This window comes from Lagopus muta, chromosome 1 (genome assembly GCF_023343835.1).
Source record: "Lagopus muta isolate bLagMut1 chromosome 1, bLagMut1 primary, whole genome shotgun sequence".
Classification (NCBI taxonomy): domain Eukaryota; kingdom Metazoa; phylum Chordata; class Aves; order Galliformes; family Phasianidae; genus Lagopus; species Lagopus muta.
In genome coordinates, this window is record NC_064433.1 from 116,954,414 (window position 1) to 116,974,726 (window position 20,313).

General features: G+C 43.2%; 1 protein-coding gene across 1 annotated transcript; it reads right to left on the minus strand.

Moving 5' to 3' along the window:
- Positions 1–204: 204 nt before the first annotated feature.
- On the minus strand, positions 205–9,415 carry LOC125696043 (organic solute transporter subunit alpha-like). Its single transcript, XM_048951238.1, has 8 exons — positions 9,079–9,415; positions 7,963–8,114; positions 7,791–7,864; positions 6,238–6,396; positions 4,058–4,169; positions 3,189–3,335; positions 1,709–1,814; positions 205–1,312 (listed from the first exon to the last, which is right to left on the minus strand). The coding sequence occupies exons 1-8, from the start codon at positions 9,155–9,157 to the stop codon at positions 1,131–1,133; spliced, it is 1,011 nt and encodes a 336-aa protein (XP_048807195.1). The 5' UTR covers positions 9,158–9,415; the 3' UTR covers positions 205–1,130.
- Positions 9,416–20,313: the final 10,898 nt, after the last annotated feature.

A 20,313-nucleotide genomic window follows, 5' to 3' on the forward strand; every position in this document is an offset into this window, starting at 1 on the left:
TCCAACACAAAGCGTTTTCCCCATCTCCTTATGGAATAAACATTCCTGCTATATGGATGAAGTATTTACTTTAGGGATCAGACAAGATGAGGAGACGAGCACTAGCGTCATAGTTCTGCACCTCCTTTCCCAATACACAGCATATCCAACAGCTTGCTGTCATATTACAAATTATAGTGAGCTGAATCAAAATAATTAGGCTCATTGAAGAACAATGGGATCTTTTGAAACAAACCAACCAAGCAACCAAAACTGTTTTCAGCAAAATGGGTACAAACACTGAGCAGGACAGATTTGGAGGTGGAGAAGCTGGGGAGGTAGGTTTCTGAAAGAGATTCCTTTCAACAGTACTCATTCCCATAGACATCTTGAATGCAACGATATTGAGTATCATAATTCCCATTTTCCACAGCAGAAAACCAAAGTAGTACATAACACCACAGAGCAGTGACAGAACACCTCTCAGGCCGACTCCTACTTTTCCAGACCAGCAACAGAGAATCTCCCTTCTCTAGCAACAGAGCATCAGCCAATGACATATTTACAAATGGCAACGGTGTTTTTACCAGGTTAGGGGGTGAAATGCCAGGGAATATAAAAAGTGTCATCCTAAAGAGATCATCGTTTAGGTGGAGAGCTCATTACCAGTCTGAGGACTTCAAAACAAACATTTACTGATCAGACTTGCTATGGCGACCTTGTAACATTGAGAGCTGATAAATTTTAATGCAGAAAGGATGGGAATATGCTGTTTTAGACATATGAGGACAATCTAGGCTACCTGAAACAGAGCTAAATGAAATCAAGAGATGAAACAGGAACAGCTTTACATTAAATCACAGAGATTCTAATAGCTAATTTAAAAAAAAAAAAAAAAAAAATCACATTATGAGATGGTTTGATTACCATCAAGTGCTGAAGAACAAGATAAAAGTACATGGTTTGAAAACACACCATGTACATATCACTGGAAAATAAATAGGCTTATCTTTCCACTCGTTGGTCCTTTCAGCACAGCTCACAGGCATTTCTGTCAGAAGTTGTTCTGACATGCACTGTGGCTATACACAGTGAAAGAGGCTCCTGAAGCTGAGCTCCCAGCTGCTGCAGAACAGGAGCATTGGAAGCCTCTAAAACCCTGACAATCCACCTTCGTTAACTGCAACATTCATGGTAGGAGCCTGCTTCTTGACCCCAGCTTCTTCACTGATACATTCTGGAGGGTCAAGCTCCTTGTATCTTCTCCGATAGACCACTCTTGACATTAAAGTTATTAGAAACATTTCCATGATGAGGACCTGGTGGCTTATATCTGGGGGAAAAAAGAGGGAAAAAGGAAAAAAAAAAAAAGAGGGAAAAAAAAAGAGAGAGGAAAAAGACCATTTTATTAATCATTGTTTGTGCAAAAGGAACAAAAGTTACCATTCTGTTCCCATAACAGAGTGCCTCTCATTCTCGGCATCAAAATATTTACAAAGTTACAGTACTGCTCCTCAATAAGCATGCAATACATTACACATCCAAAATCCAACAGATTTACCAGTAATCATGCATGCATTATTTTTTAAAATAAAAGCTGAGATTCTCCAGAAGCTACATGAAATCCCATGAAATTCATACTTGGGGAAAACACTAGATATTGCAGTTAGGAAAACTGAACTGATGCTTCTGTAAGAAAACAAAGAACATTCTTTCCAAAAGAACTTACATGCTCCTCTTGCTGAAGAAGAGAGTGGTGGAACACAAGGGACAATTCTTTGCATAGCCAAAATGCTGATAGTAGCTGTCTGCAACTGGATCAGAATGACGATAAACTACACCAGAAAGAGAAAATAGATGCCTTAGTTACCAGAAAAAAGAAAAAAAAAAGGATTATATTTCACACAACTATTTTGCTTTCATAATAGAGTCTCTTTTAGCTCATTCTTTTATCTCATTCCTCCTTTCTTGCTCTCCCTTTCTTCCATCTCCCACCAGGCTGCCTGCCATCCTGCACAATTCATCTTTGGGTCAGGATGCTATTGCTCGAAATGCAAGTATTAAATAAAACCTCTGTTTTAGAAGTGTTTTCCCAGCTCTTCATGTGGGAGGTGCAACATAGAGAGAGCTCCCAGTTGGGATATTAAACAATATCAGGCTCTGAGTAATAAGTAAAATGTCTTAAAAGCTTCCTGTTAATCTAAGAGCTTATGCTCTTACTTAGTGGGAAGAACGATATTTCTGTTGTCTCATCTTTTGTCACAGCAGGGAGACGCAGTGTTCCCCCAGTTATATATACATGTTATATATGTGTCTTTTTTGCCAAAAGGGATAAAGGTCTCTCCAGTTTGGGTTCAGCAACCATCACGCTTTATTTTACCTATTATTCAGTCAGCTAGGCCTTCACCAGACACAACAAAGTGTCTCTAGACGCTGGTGTAATTCTCTCAGTGTAAACATTCACATCACAGGGTTTGCCATCTTAAACCTAGATTCACGTCTGTGTAGCTTTGCATGTGCAACTGTCCTGCTTGCTGCATTTATCAGGGTTTTAGATCTTCTTAACAGAGCCCTTAGCACACTAGTCTTCCACATGTCCTGTACTAGAAAGCTGTATAGCCAAGAATTCTACTGTACTCTCTTCTGGACGATGTGGGAGAGGGTGGACCTGTTCCTGCCCATAACCTATCTGGATCTGTTCCTTAGTGAGTTCCAGCCAGTAATATTTTAGATAACTTTCCTTATTATCTAACTCTCAAATGCACAATGGCCAAGAAAAATACTATCAAAACAAAATGACTTGCTGAAACCCACTCACACAATGTTCCATATCCTCTCCTGCTTTTTGAAAGTACACACCAGCTTTTTAACATTGTGTTTCAGGATGTGGCACCTAAAAAGCTTCCTTTGAGCCTTGTAGAAGGTGCTGTTTTGATTTCAGCTGCCCAAGGATGAATGGATTTTATACAGCTCACATCTCCAGCATGCTTGAACGACCAGAGGTAAAATTGGCTCAAACTGACACTGAACAGCAGCCAAGGAAAGTGCTTCAAATGGACTCAGCCTTAATCAGGTAAAAATATGCCATTGCACAGCGCATTTAATGGAAAAAAAATACTATAATCCTTAAGCAAAGGATTAAAAACCTGGATAGGTGGTGCTATATCAACAGTAAGATCAATTCTTATTGGAAATACTGAATTTCTCACCTGATAAAGAGCAAACTTTGGGATGATCTTCTTACGGTTAAGGAGAACTCTAACTTGCTGAAACATGATTGCAACTGGCCACAGAGCAATAATGGTAAGGATAGCAACGAAGCAGTTAATCCATATTGCAGCTCCTTTGGGAGATAACTGAAAAGCAAATCAAACATACCTGTAAAGCTTTATAGCACAAATGTTGCTATTTCCAGGCAGAGCTGCAGACTGAATGATGCAGACATTAAAATGCCTCTTTCTGTCTCCATAAAAGCTGAGAAAAACTGTGTGGTACCATCAGAGTGCTACCAGCTGCAGTAAAGAATGACACAGCCCCTCTATCTGACCTCAGCAGCACCCTACTGAGAGCTCTCAGCTGGCTCATGAGTGTACTCACCGTGCCATCTGAGGCATCATCTATTTATCCACCATTAAACAACAACAAAAATACTACGGTTATTTTGAATTATCTAGGAGGTGCACAGTTATTAGCAGATACAATTTTCCATCATTTTGCAGCTTACACAGTACCATTCCTCTGCTTTGTACTACCTGCCATCATTTGCAGAAAAGCATAGAATTAGGTTTTCTAATTACACATCTGTGCACACACTTGTTTCCTAGAGCTGTACCTTACAACACACAGGGTGAGTATACCCCAAAGGGCAATGTGTAGTCCTACTACTCCAGCTGTACAGAGCCTAACCCTCCCCAACACCCAGTCTCATTCCAAGAGAGGCAAGGAAACACATTCTGAAGTGAGATACTTCAGTCAGAAATGCTCTCGGGTTCTAGAGTTTAGTTGTAGGCTAAGATACTAAAATCAAACCAAAAGCTATGGGTTCTGTAGACCATCTCTGATTAAAATATTCACTTACATTGGAAAGGCTGTAATTGTCATTGGTCCAAAGCACTGTTGACAGAAACATGAAAACAGGTCGAAATAAAGCAAACTGGAAGGTGCCCACCTTCAGCCAAAAGAGGGATCGCCTGACGAAAAAAAATATTAATATATGTCACAGAGGGAAAAATCTTATTAGCAATCTTTATAGCATTTTTCTGATGTTGTCAAACAGCAAAACTTTTGCACTCTTACTGGACACCGCTAAGGTCTAGGGAGGAACAACTTCAAGATTCAAACTTTTCAAGAATCACCCAAATGCCTGTTTAAAGACAGGTCTATTAAGGTGTCTCCAAAAGCAGTAATTTTCTTGTTTGGCAATGATGAAGACTAACCAATGCTGAGCAAAAAAACCACAGAATCATACAATCACGTAGGTTGGAAAAGATCCTCCAAGATGATCTAGTCCAACCATCCATCTATCACCACTGTTGTGGACAACATGGTGCGCATGGAACTAAACCATATCCCTCAGTACCACATTTACACGTTTCCTGCACACCTCCAGGGACAAAATGGGATGTTCCTTCCTGCCCCAGAGCAAACGGCAGAGCTGGCAGAAGCACAACCATTCTGAACAATGCCACTTGCTGCTGCTTTTTTGCCTTGCTATTTCAGTTCTCTGAAGAGATTGGGAAGAGTAACCTTCAGCTGAACGGCAAAGTACTACAGTGCTCCAATTCTGGCCACAGACCCTGCCTTACTCCCATTGGCTTTGAAGGACAATATGACAAATACTGCAGTCCCTGCAATGCCAGGACTTGTTTGCCTTGCAAATGCAGGTCTCCTTTTTCTTTGTTTTTGTTTTTTTTAAAAAAAAAACCTCATCTGACACATCTCTATCTACTGGGACAGCCCATTACTTTGCCTGTCTATGGAAGCAATATAAAACTGGTCTTTCTCTGTCACGGCTTGCTCATTTAAAACAAAAACAACAACAAAAAACGACCCATACCTTCTAATGGGAAAGGGCTAGAACTCAGAAGCAGAGACATCACAAGAGTTTCCCTGTACTACAGATTCCAGAAGAGGAGCCTAAAGCCCTCAGCAGAGTAAAAAGCCCCCTTGTGCTGAGGCTAACATCTTCAGCCCTCTCAATATTCATGGTTAACCTGTCACAGGACTGACCATCAGGAAGGCAGAGTAGAGGAGCCTCTCTCCATCCTTCAGCTACCACAAGAAAATACAGAGGGTGACAGACATGGAAAGAAAAATGCATGCACTGGTGACACTGCAGATCTGTAGCATGTTGCTGTCCCATAGATTTCTTCAGCATTCATTATTGACACAAGCCTGAATCAGTGCCCATCAAAATCACTAGAAGTGATTTAGATCCACATCAGTACCTGCTGATTTTACATAATTGCATTACATTCCTTTGTTGTTGCTTTTTTCTTGGTGCTCCCTCTATGTAAGTAAATACCAATATTCCATTAAAATAAATTAATGGAAATAAGAATTAACATCATAATACTAAATGCGGTAGCTGAAAGAAAAATGATTACAATAAAAATGTAGGGTTTTTTCTTTTCTTTTTTTTTTTCTCCCCTAAAAGCATACCTTGAGCTTTTCCTTTCAATGGAAAGGAATTGTGCTCTGAGGAATGTACTCTGTGCCAGGAGGAAAACCCTGGAATGTATGAGGCTTTCAGTCTGGGAGCAGCATATGAATGGTGGGGTGACTCTGACCAGAGGTGGAGCCCTAGCAGACAGCACTGCAAAAGGGCAGGGTTTGTGTTACACCGCACTGCCTCTTGAGGAGGCGCAGCTCTCCATCCTTACCCCGCTTCTCAACCGAAATCTCAATTATTAGATTTTCTAGAGTGAAAACTCTTTTTCTGCTTACTATAGAAAAGGCTTACTGAAGACCAACGGGATTAGCTGAGCAGACACCACAGTGCTAAACGTTACTACGTGTCGGAAACACGGCGTTGGGTTAAAGTGAGTTACCTCATGCTCTGGCTCTTACATACAATTCCTCGTTATAAAAATGAGAAATAAGCGGTGTTGTACAGCCCTGTGGGATGGCACTGTTTAAGAGACAGCTTGAAACTGGCTTTCTGGAAGGAGGGAGGCCCTTTGCTGTAAGTGAGGCTTGCCAAATTGGCTGGATTCCAGCAGCAGATTTCCAGCTGGGAAATCTTAAAGGGCAACTCACCTAGAGATGCGCACACCGGGCAGGCACAGGCAGCAGCAACAGCAGGGCCCCGTGCTGATCTTGAAGTGACCATTTTCAAACCGTTTCAGGAACAGCTTTTGACCCCCACACTCTTTTATCATCATCATCAGGAACTTGTGGATGACTATGGCAAAAAATCTAGGAGGGGAAGAAAGAGCCAGCTTAAGCTTTTCTGTACATCTCTCACACTGCTCTGACAGACCTGTGCAGGTTTCTTAAACCTTCAGTCCACATCTTTTAAAGTTTGTGCCTCACAGTAAGCAGAAAGCCCAGAGCTAGCTTTGAAAAATCTGCAGGTCTTTCCCTAAGTGTGCTGGTGGCTCTTCCAGCCCAAGTCGTTACAGATGTATTTTTCTACCACTTATCTAGGCGTGACTAGCCCAAACTTTTCAAAGCAAGTCCTATTCCTCCTCTTAAAATTAAGAAGAGCAAAACCCATGTGGCTAGGTTTATTTATGTGTTTACCTAACATCCTATGTGCTGCTCCAGTTAGGGTGCAGTCCCTCTGCACACAAATCTGATCCAAACAGTGACTACTGCAGCCCCACCTCTCCTGTCAGCAACAGCATGTTCTCAGCCCTCCCACAAACAACAGATAGTGCAGCCACCCTTTCCTCCTGGTCCCATACTGTATTAGGGAACTTATTCACCAAAATCCAGTCCCACCAAATAAAGGAGGTCCTGTTCAGCTGTGGTAACTCCTTAAAGGAGCTTGTGGAGCAGCTGGAGAAGAGGGAGTGGTAGGAAAGGGAACAGGAACTTGCAGCTTGGACGAGGCAAGAGAGAGATTGAGATGGGCTAAAAGTGCCATAGGATGGGTCCTCAGAAGTCCTGCACTACCTGCAGCAAAAGCCCCACCAGTTTGTTTTCCATCCTTCTTTACTCTGTTCTCTTTGCACATGCAGTGTGACATGGGCTGGGGCTGTGCAGGAGGTTCTGTGATGTGGTCCTGCAGTTCCAAAACTACCCCAGCCGTTCTGGAGCACCCAACGCTCCCCACATCTGGCTCTGCCTATGGGAGCTGCCCCATTGCATTCAGAAAGCGGGGACCGTGCTTCATCCTGCTCTGTATGTCAGAGCTGTCACATGTACAGAAAGGGCTTTTATCAGGACAGCTGTGGAGGATTTTTACATTGATGCGCTCACTGGAGGTTCATTTGCCACTGTTAATAATAGATCTATGCAGCTCATCATTAATGAAAGCACAGAGAAGAAGTCACAGGTCAGAATCTCATCCTACATGACACTGAGAGAGAGAAAGGAAAGGGTATTACTTCAAAACTACCATCAATCAAGACAATCAATTACATGCAAGTCACTGTTCTTCATGCTGACATTCCCACACTAGGGGGCTGCAGTGCTGGGAAGTGCTTCAGCAAAAAAATAAAGGAGATGCCAAGAGATTTCAACTCAAACCAAAAATTACTAAATTGTTAAATTTACAAAATGACTGTGTTTACCAAGAGTAGCAGATGTTTAAAGGGAAGAAAAGCAGGGTTTGGGGCAAATCTAGGAACGAGCAGAATACTCACACTGATGCTGTGAAATCTGTAAACATTGTTGAGCGAGGAATCCAAATGCCAATGCATGAGGTTGTAGCAATCACCTACAGAGAAAGGGAGGAGGGTTGTATGGAGGGTAGAGGTCAAGCAGGGCCATGCGGATTTCCAGATTATTTTCAGCATTATTTTCCACAACACTTACTGGAGCTGCAGCATTTATCCAAATTAAAATGGATCTTTTGGAGGAGGGGTTTTTCCTGTAGATGTAGATCGCTTCTTCCATAAATACCAGATCGGCAATTAGTGTCATCAGAGTCAAGATTGCCAAGAGAAATCTACCAGCAAGGTCAAGGCCTACAGAAAGAAGAAAAAAGAAAAAAAAAGAGAAAAGAAAACAAACAAAAATCTGATTTACACATTTCATACATTCATGTACTTTGAACATTTAATGTAAAAACAGCATCTTGGAGGGGCATCTTAGTCCTGTTCCTGAAAAGTCACATGCCAAAAGTGCAATGAAGCTGGAGCCGGGCTCCTTCCAGTGTTGCCCAGTGCCAGGACCAGCAGCAGTGTGCACAAACTGGGGCACAGGAGGTTCCCTCTGAATACCAGAAGTACTTCTGTGCTGTGCAGGTGACGGAGCACTGGCACAGGCTACCCAGAGGCTGTGGGGTCTCCTCCCTGGAGATCTGCACACATCTGGATGTGGGTCTGGCACTTTGCTCTGGGTGTTCTGCTGGGACAGGGGTTCGGCCAGATGGACCTAAAGGGCTCTGCCAACATCAGCTGCCACGTGATCCTCTGATTTGTTCTTAGCTACAGCCATGGACCACTCACTCGAGGATGATCCAAGTAGTTAAGTTTGTGAACATATTTTCCCAGAACCCACAGGCAGCATCCAGGAAGGATATGCCTCCAAGCATCATGCAAAAGTCCTTTCGAGAAGGGGAATTCTAGGACCAAGGTTCTTAGAGTAACAGAGGTTGTTCTAGGAGCTTAACCAAGCAGGTTACAAACAGCAGCATATCTACACAGTATTCTTTGCTTCCCTTACAAGTCCAAAGGCAGGTCTGTGCATCACTTCCTCACACAGACAGAGTCCTCGGAGACTCACTGGGAGTTGTGTGGGGTAGGAAGACCCCGTCAGGCCAAAGCCTCCCTGCTCACAGCCGCCTTCCCTCTCTCCTCGCCCAGGCGGCTGCGGGCTGCTCTCCCTCCTCCCCTGCTCTCTTCCCCGCAGCCTTCGCCACGGCAACTCCCTCTCAGCGCCGCTCCCTCCGGACTGCTCGGGGATTCCCTCTCCCGGCGCCGCACTTACTCCCCAGCAGCTCCTGAGCGTAGGGCGGCTCGCTCCCGCCGCAGGACGTCAGGAAGGTGTCGTTCGCCTCGCTCTCCATGGCGGCTCGCTGCCCCCCGGGCGTCGGGGGAACGGAGAGAGAGCGAGGAGCTGCCGTCGGCGCCGGACAGTGCGGGAGCAGCGATGCACGCAGCCCGAAGCGGCCGGGAGAGGTTAATGATTAGCGGCGGGCCCCGCTCCGCGCTGCCTCCTGGCGCCCAACGGCCGGACGCCCAAAGAGCAGCGCGTGGAGATGGCTGTTTGTATGGCCGCTGCAAAGCGTTTCCTAAAGGATTCCCAGGGTAGTCCTCCACCGAGGGGTTTTAGTTGATTTTGGCCGGGAGGATAGGAGAAGCAGCACCTTTTTATGTACTGGCTGAAGGAGAGCGAGTGAAAGGTGGGAACGTGCCACGTACTTGTGCGCTGTGCAGGTGACGGAGCACTGGCACAGGCTGCCCAGAGGCTGTAGGGTCTCTTCCCTGGAGATCTGCAGGCATCCATGCTTATTTCAGCTGCTTGCAGGATCTCTGCAGCATCTGAAGCCCATGCTGGGCATCACCTTCAGGTTGTTTCCTGGAAAAGGGAATGGGTACATTTGGATTTTGTGTTGAGGGACATGGTTTTGTGAGTACTATTGGCAATAGGTGGATGGTTGGACTGGATGATCTTGAAGGTCTTTTCCAACCTGGGTGATTCTGTGAGGCATCCCAAGGGACTGGAACAGGCTGCCCAAAGAGGCTGTGGAGTTTTTGCTTCTCTGGAAATGCTCCAGTGCCACCTGGATGCCTTCCTGTGTGACCTGCTTTAGCACGGGGCTGGGCTGGGTGATCTCCAGAGGTCCCTTCCAGCCCATACAGCGCTGTCATTCTGGATAGTTAGACTGAAAGGTCCAGTTAGGATTTGCTGAGATGGAAAGATGGCCAAGGGTCTTTGAAGCTGCCCCACAAGCAAACACAAAGGGGTTCTCATCTGCTGCACTCCTTTAAAGATCCATCTTCCTCTCTCTTCTGCTGGAGTCACGTAGAATAGTGTCTAAAACCTACATACCTACTGCAGTTTCTTCTTGTTAGAAACACCATTTGTTATCTTTGGTCCAAACATCATCTCTTCCTCACCCAGTTTCTTGGGACAAAAGAATTGCCTGACAGACCTTAATCTTAATAAATCAGGCTGAAGAGCACACAGTGACACCTCAGCTACCACAGCAGGAGATCTGCTCTCTGCAATCTTCCTTAGCCCCAGCTCTCCATCAGCGCCCTCTCAGCACTGGCCTCTAAGACAAATGCAAGTCTTAGGCTGATGTCAAACCCTTCAAATCCCCAGGAGCTAAAGTTCATTTTGCTCCCAGCTCCACTATTCCACTTTTTGGTTTAACACTTTAGTCGAATGCATACTATTTTCCACAAAAACCTACCTCTAGTAGTAGAGAGGTAAAATATAAAGGTAGAATATAAAGAGGTATAAATATAAGCCAGTCACTGGCCACTTAGATGCATCAAGAGATTTACACAGGTACTTAGAATAAAAAACACCTGTAATCAAAGCTCCCTGCCTTTGTCTCCTGGGGGCTTTTGAGTATTTTGTGGTTCAGCTCCCCTCCACAGTACTGCTCAGATTTGTTTCTTCTTATGGAACACACCCCTTTATTGCTCCTCTTTTGAAGGCCAGCAGATGTTTATCTTATCTCCTGTTGGTGATGACTTTCACTTTTTCACCTGCCTCACTGGTATAACAGCTTTCTTCCAGCTCCTCATGTGCTCCCAGAGTGCAGTCAGGAAGAACTGGTGCTATCTTTGCCTTCTTCCTGGAGTAGGCACACTGGCCTTCAGAAGGTGACACAGCCCCTTGGTCACATTACGGGGATCCAAGCCTATCTGGACATCCCAATGGCAGTCCTGACTCATAAATGGAACAGTAGGAGATCCTGTGAGCTGTCACAGGACAAGCTTTAAACTCCATCATGTAGAACATATAGGCTAAGCTATTATGGTTGCAGGGGAATCTAGCAGATATCATTATCAGTGCAATCAAAGAACTTTCCTGGGGGCAAATTATGTTCAGCTGAGTTCAAGCTAATATGAAAAGCTGATATTAGAAAAACAGATCAACAGTTTCTGGAGCCATAGAAATGTGTATCAGATTTCCCAAAATTCTGGATACCCAACCGGTCAAGGTCAGCTAAAATTATACAGTTCCCAAAAGCCAATTCTAATAATGAAATTAAAACTGATTTCTCAGGTACAGTATATTATGGAGTTGAATTTAGATGTAACTTAACCTTTTCCTTGGTAAAGCCATTGACTTTTTACCTACTGCCAGTAATAAATTGGAAATTTCAGAAAAGGTGGCTCATTAATATAAGGAAGACCTATATCACAGTTAGATAATTTAATAACGGGATTTTCTGTTACTTGGATCCTGGCAGCAATTAAATACAACCGAGAAATACAGAGACAATATGAAACTGTGATTTTCATGCCTATTCAGCTGGACAGATTTCCATATAAAAAAAAAGAGTATCAGGTGTGCCAGAAGCTTTACAACTGTGCTTTTAGGATGAAAGTTTAGACAGAGGTTTTTACTCTACACCTGTATAGGAGCGGGGCTTGCATTAAAGCTGAAGCTAAACAGGAGTTTGATTTTATCTCCCTACCAAAAAAGCAAATCACTTTCTGGCAGTCAAAGTACATGAGAAAAAATAAAGAAGCAGAATTAATCTATCTATTTGACTTTTGTTGTATATTTTTACGTTTTCAATCAGGTAGCAGTAATTATTGCCACCCCTTGCATTTTCTTAAGTACCTTATGAGCAATTGGATGTGACAGTAGAAGAAGAGAAAGGAAATCACAGTACTTCCCAGTAGAACAAAGAGCTGACAGAACCTTATAAAATTAGGACCCCAAATTGATGGTGAGGGCGGTTAGCCAATAATCAGCATCCTGAGGTAGAAGAGAGGCAGGAAGTGCATTTTCTCTGCTGTTGCTGTGATAAAGTACATAAATTTGATTGCAGAGCTTTTCAGCAATGGGAGAGGGTTTTTTTCCCCGAAGGAGTGTTGATGAGGAGTGAGACAAATACATCTTAAGGACCAAGTAAGTGCCATTTTGTGAGCATCTCCTATGTGGCCAAGGACGCTGATGGGTAAAGACAAACCTCATGGATCTCCAGCATCATGAAGGATATAGATTAGGATCAAGATGTTCTTTCCCTAGTGTAAATTTCTGTAGTTCTTTTTCTTTTTTTTCCCCAGTCTTAATTTATGATCTCCAAATTCTAGAAGATGGCTGACAAGATTTTTGAGAATTAAGGGACCTCTTTATGGAGCAGGTTATCAAGTGTCAGTACAGCTATGCTAAAGGTGATGCTTTGCAGCTGTTTCCCAGAGAGGAAAGTAGGGGTCTCTTTACAGTATAACGTTATTCTACTGGAAGAAATTGTCAGGCACTCTGCAGTTAATAACTAAGTCTGCTTTTACCACAGAAGCTAGGTGCTGGGCAAGACAGGTCATGCATTTCTTCCCACAGGTTATAGCATGACAGAAATGCTTTTTTCTCCTCCTGAATTGCTTTTACTGGGAAGAAGAAAAGAAGAAATAGAAAACAAAGCCTACACACACAACTATAAAGCTGTAATATAATAACAAAAGAAGCAAAACAGAACAGCCTTGAAAACTAGGGGTATGTTGACCTCTGTAAGCAGCAGACCTCGCACAAGAAAATAAGAAGAAATACATATACATGTATGAATGCAAAACATCAGCATGAGTTTTAGTCACACTACCAATGAGATTGCCTGTGCCAATAGCTCCAGCACTGTGTGCATGCAAAATCAAAGCTATGTTCTGAAACCGTCCTTTTCACCCTTATATAAATACAGCCTATGAAATTCTGAAGCTCAGTTTGCAAGTAATGTTACAAGTAGAAGCTAGTGAACTTGTTGCATGCTTTTATGATCTGTTTCCTTTTGGTTGTTGTTGCTTTTCCTTTTATTTGTTGCTTTCCAAGCAGTGTTGGAGATGAGCTCAGAAGCATAATGCTGGTTTTAGTTTGATGCTGTTTGAAATCTACCTCAATTTCACCTCTGTCCGTATATGCATGGGAAGTTCCTGGTTTTAAAGACATACTGAAACCTCACAGGCATTGCCTGAGTTTGCACTGAACTGTGAAGGTGAAAGAAGAGCACAGACATGCTTCAAATGGCACTCAGTTTTGAATTTTTGTCTCGCAGTGTGTACACAGACTGAGCCAATGGGTGCAGTGGGAGAGATTCTGGTGGAGGTACAGCATCATCTGAGACACAGTCCGACGGGAAACAAAAAGCAGGATCCTTCAAATAAACATTAGACACGTTTGTAATGGCTCAAAAAACAACAGTCTGCAGAAGAAAACCGGAAGTTAGGCTTCCGTTCAAAAACCAAAACTGAACAACTGGATTCACAGTGGTTGTGATTGGGCAGACGTGTTGGGTAAATAAACTGTTGTGATTTATTCCAAAGTATAGGGTAAAAGGACTCATTTAGAGAGAAACATACTGCATAACTGTGTTATCTGTATTTATGGTAGCCAAAAGATGGCTTCAAATCAGCTTATTTCTTGAACATAAAGAACCTCAATGACTGTAAACCTTAGCAGCTCCTACACGTTACAGCAAGAAATCTGTGACTGTCCAAAGACAAAATGGAGTCACAGTACAAAATTACTACAAAAAGTCTTCAAGGAATAATTGAAAGAACAGGTCCATAACACCTTTAAAACAAACTGTATGGCTACAGTGAGCACATGTATATATTCAGAAGTTTTACTTTCTGTGTGCTTCTGTCCTGTCAAACCTTCACCTGAAATCTAACATCCATGATTTCATTTCTGGTGCTATAAAAAAAAAAAATTAGAAAAAATGCCATCTTCAAGTGCAGTTCTACCCAAGCAACACTGACAGACTCCTGACAGAGTTAACTCTCATGATTCATTGGAACGGAAGATGATGCATTAAGCAAATTAGAGAAGGCCTGCTAGGAATGAAAAGCTATTTAAAGTTCAAAATGTTAATTTGTTGTCTCCTTCCATTTTAAGTACTTAAACACATAAGACAGGCCATAGTCATTCTGAACTGAGACTCAAGACTCCCAAGTGCAAATGAAGGCTCCAATTTGCAGTGAAGCCAGACTTCCAGGACATCATATTTGGCTCAGCTCAGAAAGGGTTTCCATACCTGTTTAGTTGGGTGGAACAAAGATGCTGTCTTTCAGTAAGGAAGCAGAAGCATCATCTGCCAGCAGACAGCTTGGAAGTTCTCTACTATGTCTTTTTTGCTAGATAGAAATTCCTACTCCCAATGACTTTCAGTCCTCCTGCATTTCCAGAAGGTCCACATCTGACCTGGTAAGGAAAAAATAAAGTCACATAGTAAAGACTTGGCTCAACGTTGCCAACACTTTACACATTCCACCTCTGCACTGCACACAAGGGTATGCTGGTATGCCCCAGACATTGCTGGGCCGCCCATACTGGCTCTGCTCCTCTTGTGGTACAGAGGGCAGATGTTCTAGCAAAGTGGCATCAGCTGATGCAGGCAGACACCTGCAAGGAGGACGTCACCCCAAGTGGCATGGCACCCCCAAGGTGATACAAATACAGTTATTCCCTGGAGGCTTTCAAGAAACATGTAGATGTGGCACTAAGGGACACGGTTAGTGGGTAATATTGGCGGTAGGTGGGTGGTTGAACTAGATGGTCTCAGAGGACTTCTCCAACCTTGGTGATTCTATGATTCTGTTCTACAATTCCACAGTGAGCTTGGGATGGGTGGGACAGGAAGGCTGTGGCCGAAAGCAGGAAAGAAAGAGATGCCCTAGAGCAACTAGAAACAGTAGTGCTGGCCACTTCTGTTCTGTTTCTTGAATAATTTTCCCAGCAGTTGTTGCATATTCCTCCTCCCTTTCATCATCTCATCTCAGGACATGGAATAAATATATTCTGACGTTGCTACCAGAGTTCCTGAGGGGGAAAAAAAAATCATTATGAAAAGGTTAAAATATCGCCACAAAGAAAGAGAACAAACAAGCAAACAAACAAAGAACAGATGTTTTGCACGCTAGTAAGGCAAAGTTTGTAAGGAAAGATAATGAATGTTATTAGTCCAACTGTGTAAGCTAGGGAAAAAACAGGAAAGCTTTGAGACGTGACATTTTAATCAATATATTTGCTTCCCTAGGAAAATTTATGGCTGAGACCCAGTAAGCCTAGGCAGCTCTTTAACTTCAGATAGGCAGAAGAAGTTACAGCATTCTCTGAGCTAGCCACTACAGAAAACTTTTTGCTGTGCATCTTCTTCTTGAGTTCGATGAATTCACTAAATATTTTCAGACACTACTTACATCCCCTCTGTCTTCTCCTTTGTTTTTCTTGTTGTAAATTTTATTAGAGTATCTTTTTGTCTTAGGGGTAAATTGTTTATGTCAGTGTTTAAGTTGCAGGCTTGTGTTCTCACATGCTGAATCCCAAGAAAGCTTTCTGCTCTAGCTTGGCAGTACCTGACATGTCTTGGTTCTGCCTTAATCTGACATCTTTCAGATTTATCTCCACTCGCCTCTTGTATTATCTCCTCTCGCCACCAATTTCCCCTTTCCTAGCACTTGACAAGCTGACTAGTGCCTTCTTATAGCGACTATCACCGCTCCCCCCAGCATGGTTCAGCCCTTTGCTGACAGCTGTCTGTTTCAGAAATGTCATTCCTACATAATAATTTTCAGAGAATAATTTATCAGATGCTCTTTGTTTCTTTTTGATCCCCTGTCTCCTCATTCTGTGCAGTCAGTTTACACCTTCTACAGTCCTTACTCCCCAGTAATTCATTCTGGTTTTGTACGTGGGAGCTGAAGGAGCTCCACCTGAATGCTGAGCTGTGGGGATTTGAGGGGGAGGTGTTTGATTTCCACAATAGGAAAGATTATCTTGTCTGACTGACATGTAATAGTTAGGGTTAGATTTCTGCACTACAGACATAATTACATGGTCTAAAAATAATTTATGTAAACATTTGACAACATTCGCTTGGGACTTAGTATGCCTGAAAACATTAGTGTCAGTAAAACTGATTCAGAGAAATGCCTGCAAAAAGGCACATTGTTCTCTCTCCAGAAAGTAGGGAAACTTCAGAACACCAGCTTTTGTTTGTTGTTGTTTTGAAGTCAACTGTTCTGCAAGAAATCTCAGCTCTTGCTCAAAATAAAATTCTGTTTTTAGAGACATTTTAATCAGAAAAATATTGTAAATGTGATGTGTGCACTAAAGACTAAAACAAATCAAACCAAAACAAGAATACGGAACACAGAAGAGCATATATCTTTAAATCTCATAATTCTGTGAACCAGGCTTATAGCAGCTGAATGCTGAAGAGAATATATTCAAGCCAAAACTATGCTTTAATGATTCTCGGGATATTTTTTGCAACACTTGACAAACCTGTTCCCTCTTACAGAAGTCAGGTATAATGCCTCTGGTGTTTAAAAACAGACGTAAAGCAAAGTGCTGTTACATGCCCAGTATGGTTCCCAAACGCATTAATGTGCTTCTTCACACAATTCTTACAGTTCTGGAAGAAGGGATGCTTCTGTGCTGTTATTTGCTTGCTGTTTGCAGCCCCCACTGCCAGCAGTAGCCTTTGTGGAAGCTGTTTCTCTCCCACTGTAAGGGTTCTGAGCTGTATACAACCATGTGGAGCCAGCTGAGGGGGTCTCTGGTAAGCCATGATGCAGCAAAGGCAATATCCTGTTCAGGAGGTTAAAGATCTGCCTGTGCCTAAGCAATGCACTGCCTTTGTGTGTCCATGGAAAACATCTATATCTCAGCTTTGTGCAAGAGCCTGTGCTGGTGTCCAGCCACCCTGCCTCCCTCACAATTAAAAAGAAGTTATAATTCTTCTTATGTTTACATGGAATTTCCTGTGTTTAATTATGCCCATTGCCTCTCATCCTGTCACACGGCAGCACTGAGAAGGGACTGGCTCCATCTCCATACTCTCCTTTAACCATTACGTATTTATACACTTGGAGAAGATTCCCTGTGCCCTCTCTTCTTCAGGCTGAGCAGTCTCAGCTCTCTCAGCCTCTCATCATACACGTGCTGTAATGTATACCCAACCATTTTACAATGTCAGCTGCACTGCTGGGATATACTTGTTTATAAATGCCTGCTTACAGAACATGGGTATTTCTCTGACCTATCAGTATACCTGTGTACCCCTTGCCCAGTAAGGCAGTGGATGCCCCATCCCTGGAGACATTCAAGCTGAGGCTGGACGGGGCTTTGAGCACCCTACTGAGCCGTATGTATTCCTGTTCATCACATGGGAGTTGGACTAGATGGCCTTTAAGGGACCATTCCAACTCAAACCATTCTGTGATTCTATGATCTGTATGCTCAAATAATACTGAAATGCCAGTATGTTCTTACCTCTACACCTACATCAGACACTCACTGGTCATCAAGAAGTAAACTACACCAGCAATCCTTCCACATGCCTGAGGAAGTTATGAAAAATGGCTCACGTTTCATTTTGTGCACTTGGTACAACATCAGTAGCAGAGGTCTAAAGCACTAGCAAACCCTTAGTCCATCCTGTTCCCTACGAGGATTCCAAAGGGGAAGGGAAATCTACAAAAGGAGGAAGATCCTACCAGTATCCCATGGAGAAGAGAGGAGAAAGAAAAAAAAGATGAAAACTTTAAAAGGCCTCTGGAAAGTGAGAGGAGCTGAGGAGTTTTGTACCTGCAGCGTCACACAGGAGTGAAGGGTGGAGGAAGCCACATGAGTGGAGGGAATGGCCCCCTGCATGGCTGGGTGACAGCACAGTCTGTGAGATCTAGCAGTCTCAAAGACCCAGCCTGGAGGGCACAGGGATGGCTGCTCTACCAGAAGGACAAGGAAAAGTTTAAATAGCTATAGGTAAGCTTAGGAAGTAGGGACTTTATGTTATCCTTTACATCTATCTTGCAAATGTTTTTTTGTTTGTTTGCTTGTTTGTTTGTTTGTTTTTTCTCTCAGCTGAAATGTTGTTAAGGCAACTGACTTCTGTTCAAGAGTAAATTGAGAAAGTGAACACACTGAGCCCTAGGATAGTCTCTCACAGAGGGTGAGATGTGAAGGAAAGGAGGTGAGTGATCTTATTTAAATGTGTCTCTTTCTTCCTGGTCAAGTCCCAATAGAAAAGCTGGGCAACCAAAAGAGTCACCTTTAGATTGCATATCCTCAGCTGTGAGCCAGGTTTAACTTTGGTAGGTCCCTTGGGTATTAAGGGTAGAACCACTCCCTTCTGTCAGGGTTGTTCTGACAAAATTATCATAAAACCATTAATTGTACAATCCAGCCTATCTATCTTTGGAAGCAGTTTATCTGTGATAAGAACTGACATATCAAATGTTACCTATCAGTTGCACAATCTGGGTAAAGTCTCAAAATGAAAGTCATCCTGTAAGGAGCAGAGAGGCCAAAACCCAGGGACAGCACTGTGCTTGCAGGAATCTACACCTGCTCCAGTGGGAATTAAACCATGGCTCAGGAAAAGGCTGTCCAGATGTACTGAGTAGAACAAGGATGGAGGTACACATCTACATGCCCAGGCTGTAAGGCTCTGAGAGCTGCATGGGCCTGTGATCTGGCCAGCCCTGACCCCTCAGCTGAAGGAAATGCTGTGCCAGGGGAAGTCAAGGCAGAGTGAAGGGCATTTCTGCCCCACCTTGGGTACAAAAACAAACAAAAACACCACTGGACCCAGGCCCTGTGTCATGGTGATCACCAAGTGCACATGGGCAAAGACAGGCTGTCTCTTAGAAAGGGTGTCCATTGTGGTGATTATCACCTTCATCATGGTGATTACCTGTTGTCATCATGGTGGATAACGACATCATCCACAATGGCACTGGCATGGGGTGGAGATCATAGAAACACAGAAACATAAAGATTCCAGACCTCCAAGATCATACAGTCCAACCATCAGCCATCACACACCATGCCCACTAAACATGTCCCTCAGTGCTAAACCTGCACATTTCTTGAACACCTCCAGGGACACTGATTCCACAACCTCCCCAGGAAGGAGAATTTGGCATCCTGTCATTGCCACCTAGTTCACATGCATGCAGGCACACAGGGCATGCAAAGTCCAAGAGCTCAACACCAGTGGGGCATGCAAAGTCCAAGAGCTCAACACCAGTGGCCTCACCTACTTTTTGCTGATGGTAAGGCTGCAGGGCTCTTCTGGGGAGCAGGAGCATGGAGAGGTGAGGCTCTCACTTCACCTAGCTGCAGTGAAGCTTAAGGCATAGGTAAAGAAAACCTGTCACAGGCATGTTACTGCCACACACATCTCCCTGGGAAACGAGCACAGTTTTCTTGTTCCACCATCTCTGTAAACAAGGGTTTCCCTTTGCCCTGTACGGGGCCTTGATGAAGCAGTAAGAAGAAGTGGTAATGTCTCACGCTATGGAGGTGCTATCAGAGGTTATCACACCAGATTATCAAGCTGCTCCTCCTAGTTTCAGTCCTATGTGCACATTTGCAGAATTAAGGGTGTAGCTCACTTTTCTTCCCCTGCTTTCACTAATAGTGAAGGATGCTGGCATTTCACATCTGGCCATTCTGCATATAAGTGTTGTCCTTTTTGGAGAATCCTTCTGCCTAATCACATCTGGGTACTTTTTATTCCTTTATCCAAAATAAGACCCGGACGGTAAATGCTTTTTTTTTATGTCTCATGAAATTCTCTAAATATTAAAAAAGGGGCTGGGGGATGTCAAAATTTGGAAAATAAAGATGTTTAAAAGCAAAGCTGAGAATATAAAAATTAGGCAGATGACAAAGGGGAGAGGCAGTACGCAGGCTTTGCACAAAGAGACAGCTCCACTGAAGCCAGGAAACTGGGCTGCTCCCATGAAAAGTTTTCATTTTAATGGATGTACTACTTCTGCGATGACAAAATTATTGAGCAAAAAGTCGTTACTGCATGTACCTGAATTCCCTTATACTATAATACCTTTTTTGCAATACCCTCTTTTCATTTGCCCTCAGAATACCAGCATATTTATCTGCTGGTTTTCTCTTTCCTAACCAGAAATGAAACAAAATAATATTCGTAATTCTTTAAAGAAAGTTACACCCGATCCTATTCCCTTGCATATTGTGTCAGAGGTACGCTCTGATGAATGTACACTCTGTAGAATC

What these genes read in the sequence shown, in the direction of transcription:
- LOC125696043 (XM_048951238.1), bottom strand. Translation starts at nt 9,157, where the DNA reads ATGGAGAGCGAGGCGAACGACACCTTCCTGACGTCCTGCGGCGGGAGC. An exon ending in CGCTCAGGAGCTGCTGGGGA is followed by an intron (nt 8,115 to 9,078) that starts GTAAGTGCGGCG and finishes TTCTTTCTGTAG; the next exon opens with GCCTTGACCTTGCTGGTAGA. An exon ending in GGATAAATGCTGCAGCTCCA is followed by an intron (nt 7,865 to 7,962) that starts GTAAGTGTTGTG and finishes CTTTCTCTGTAG; the next exon opens with GTGATTGCTACAACCTCATG.